Genomic DNA, 2,733 nt, shown 5'->3' with positions numbered 1-2,733 from the left:
TATAGTTGAAGTAAGAACATACTCGCATGCCACGTGTGTCGCACAAAGACAGATGAGCAAATCTCTTCCGCGTGTTCAAACACTGGGGAAAGCCGACATTTGACAATGACCATAAATTATTTAGTGGTGCGAGTTAATTAGCGACCGTCGTTCACAAAACGTGAACGACGGTAACATGTCTCTCACACCCACTCAGTCGCTGTCACAACACCACCTAAAGCTCCATTCATACAACAGGACAGACAAGCGCGAATTACTCAAGCAATACAGATTGTAGCGAAGGGAATCACTGCTACGCAGCGATTGGTCCAAATACTGAGCTTATCTGTGACGTAACGGTCACACACGGTGCAGCCAATGAGCTTTGAGACTCGTTTCCTATAAAGCCGACAGGTGAATATTTTTAGCGGAAACCCCGTGAGTATCACACGGTGCAAGCAGTTCAGTGTTGCTACTCAGTAACGTGAATTGAGCACATGTTCGGGATATACTCACCACTGTACCTATCCACATTTTCTCAGGGATTGTCGTTCCACACTGACAGCCTTGAATTGGAATGGTAGGCAGAGCTGCAGAGCGACACTTGTAGCGAACTCAGTATAAGTTGTGACGAAGGATTTAGCGGTATCGCATCACCTGAGAGTGACTCACAGTGTGCTTGACCTCCACGAATTATCGTCTGCTTGAGGAGCGGCGCAGAAGACAAAATCGTTTGCCCATCAACAGTCTGTTTTCTGACATTTGGACTGCCTGGGGTAAGATATCGGGCTTTGTGGGTTCGTACATGCTCATCGCGTCATTTAGAACGAGGATAACCCGTTGTTTTGGAACTTTTGTTGTTTTGTGAGGTAAAACCTTTGCACTGGAGGGCTTACTGTTTAACGTACTGGCTTCTAAAGCAGGAGTCAGCTGTCGAAATAACTGTCCCGAACTTCACAAGATGAAACAGATTCTAGGAATCAAGAAGTTACGTCTGTGCAAGGATAGAAAGATGGGAACAGATATCCACACCTCGTCCGAAATAATGTCAGGACATTTATTGTTGTTTCAAGTTGTGAGACAAAGGACGATTCGCATACCTGTGTTTGTGAAAGTTTACAGAAGCTGTTTTGAACATTATGCAATTGTGTACAAAGATCAGAAATACAGTAATCTGTCCACATATATCAACCTGAAGAACTGTATTGTGATGTGTAATGAAAACTGTAAGACGCAGCTAAGGGTTGTACCACACAACTTTGACGGAACTGTCATTGTTTTTGACACACAAGATAAAGCAACAGTGTCTTCGTGGAAGTGTGCCTTTGAAGACAGTGACTGTTCCAGTTCAACCACTCAGTGCATTTCACCTACTCTGTCTCCTATAATAACACGCTCGCCCATCTTGCCGACATTAGAAGAAGCAATTGAAGAAGAATGAGACTATACATTACGTCGTTTGGTTGTATCAAAAGACTAGTGGTAGACGTGTAACAATGCTGGCGTCATGCTCGCTAAATTTGCGAATGTGATCTCGGCCCTTAATGACGAACAGCGGGGAACCCAACCCACCTCCCCACGCAGGTGTGAGGGCCACAGTGAGACAGTGAATAAGAGAATGTGCTGATGGCGAAGGATGAAGACAAGGGCGCTGTAATGACTGGTGTCTAATGACTGACTTGTTGAATGCCGTCTGCTTGAGTTGAGCAGACGACATGTCGTTGTACGGGTAATAAGAGGCATTTGAATCTCAGCTGATCTGTGATGTTATACTGGCCATTGCATGAACAATGTAGCTGCCATGTGGCAGTCTCATTCAGTGTTTTTTTAACTCAGACATCCTTTTGGCAGGAACGAACACGCTAAGTCTGAACACCATAGTCTGTGATCGTGTTATGATGGTGTGACTCAGTGGCAGTTGGTTAGTGATGCTTGACTTCAAGTGTAAAATCTGACTCAGTGTATGAGAACTGACACGTGGGACCCAATAAGGGAAGTTACTTTCATAGCGGACATCCGCCTTCTTGTCATATTTTGAAACTTCATGCTGTTAAATACAAGCAAGCAACACAATGAAGCAAATACCCACTAAACGTTTGATATCTCAAACTTTATCACTTACATATGTTCCGGAATTGTTTTATATATTTTGTTTTGCAAGAAGTTTATTTCATGAAATCCGACAGTTGAACTCACTCGTTTGTTTTGTAATTTTATATTTAGGTTGTTTGAGTATGTTTATAAGCCTGAACAAAACTATCTAAATGGCAATTGTTAGCAAGAATACATCCGTCATGACATGTAAGAATGAGTGTGATATTTAAGTATGAAGAGACGTCTTGAAGCCAAGTTGAACAACTTATTAAACTATTCAAATTTATGTCCCAGTTCTGTTTTTCTTTGTATTATTCTTTTTTTTTGCGAGGTTGTGGAGTTGGATGACTGGTCTCTCCGTCCAAAGCGCATCAAATCGCTTTGGTCATCAGGCGAGAGAGGAAATGATGACGTCTGTCATGCAGCTGCATATGCTGGGGTGGTGGTTTAGCCTAGAGGTAAATGCGTCCGTTCGTCTCGCTGAAGACCTGGGTTCGATTCCCCATTTCTGGTGTTCCCCACAGTGCTATTTCTGGAATATTGAAACTTAGACATAAACTTAAACTCACTCACTCTAGCTTTGATATGTGTGTCAGCACAATGTCCACGCTAACTGGTTGGACCAATGTGGTAATTGTAACCCACAAAGATCTGTCTTGA

General features: G+C 43.0%; 1 protein-coding gene across 1 annotated transcript; it reads left to right on the top strand.

Moving 5' to 3' along the window:
* Positions 1–430: 430 nt before the first annotated feature.
* LOC137274643 (uncharacterized) lies at positions 431–2,359 on the top strand. The gene has a single exon (XM_067807951.1). It carries the CDS (start codon positions 941–943, stop codon positions 1,418–1,420), a length of 480 nt encoding a protein of 159 aa, XP_067664052.1. The 5' UTR covers positions 431–940; the 3' UTR covers positions 1,421–2,359.
* The last annotated feature ends 374 nt before the right edge of the window (positions 2,360–2,733 follow it).

Source organism: Haliotis asinina, chromosome 2, assembly GCF_037392515.1.
Source record: "Haliotis asinina isolate JCU_RB_2024 chromosome 2, JCU_Hal_asi_v2, whole genome shotgun sequence".
In the NCBI taxonomy this organism is placed as follows: domain Eukaryota; kingdom Metazoa; phylum Mollusca; class Gastropoda; order Lepetellida; family Haliotidae; genus Haliotis; species Haliotis asinina.
Note: the sequence above shows the minus strand (reverse complement) of the source record. Positions and strands in the feature narration are given on the sequence as shown.

Excerpts from the sequence above, each read along its gene's own strand:
- LOC137274643 (XM_067807951.1), top strand. The coding sequence starts at position 941 with ATGAAACAGATTCTAGGAATCAAGAAGTTACGTCTGTGCAAGGATAGA.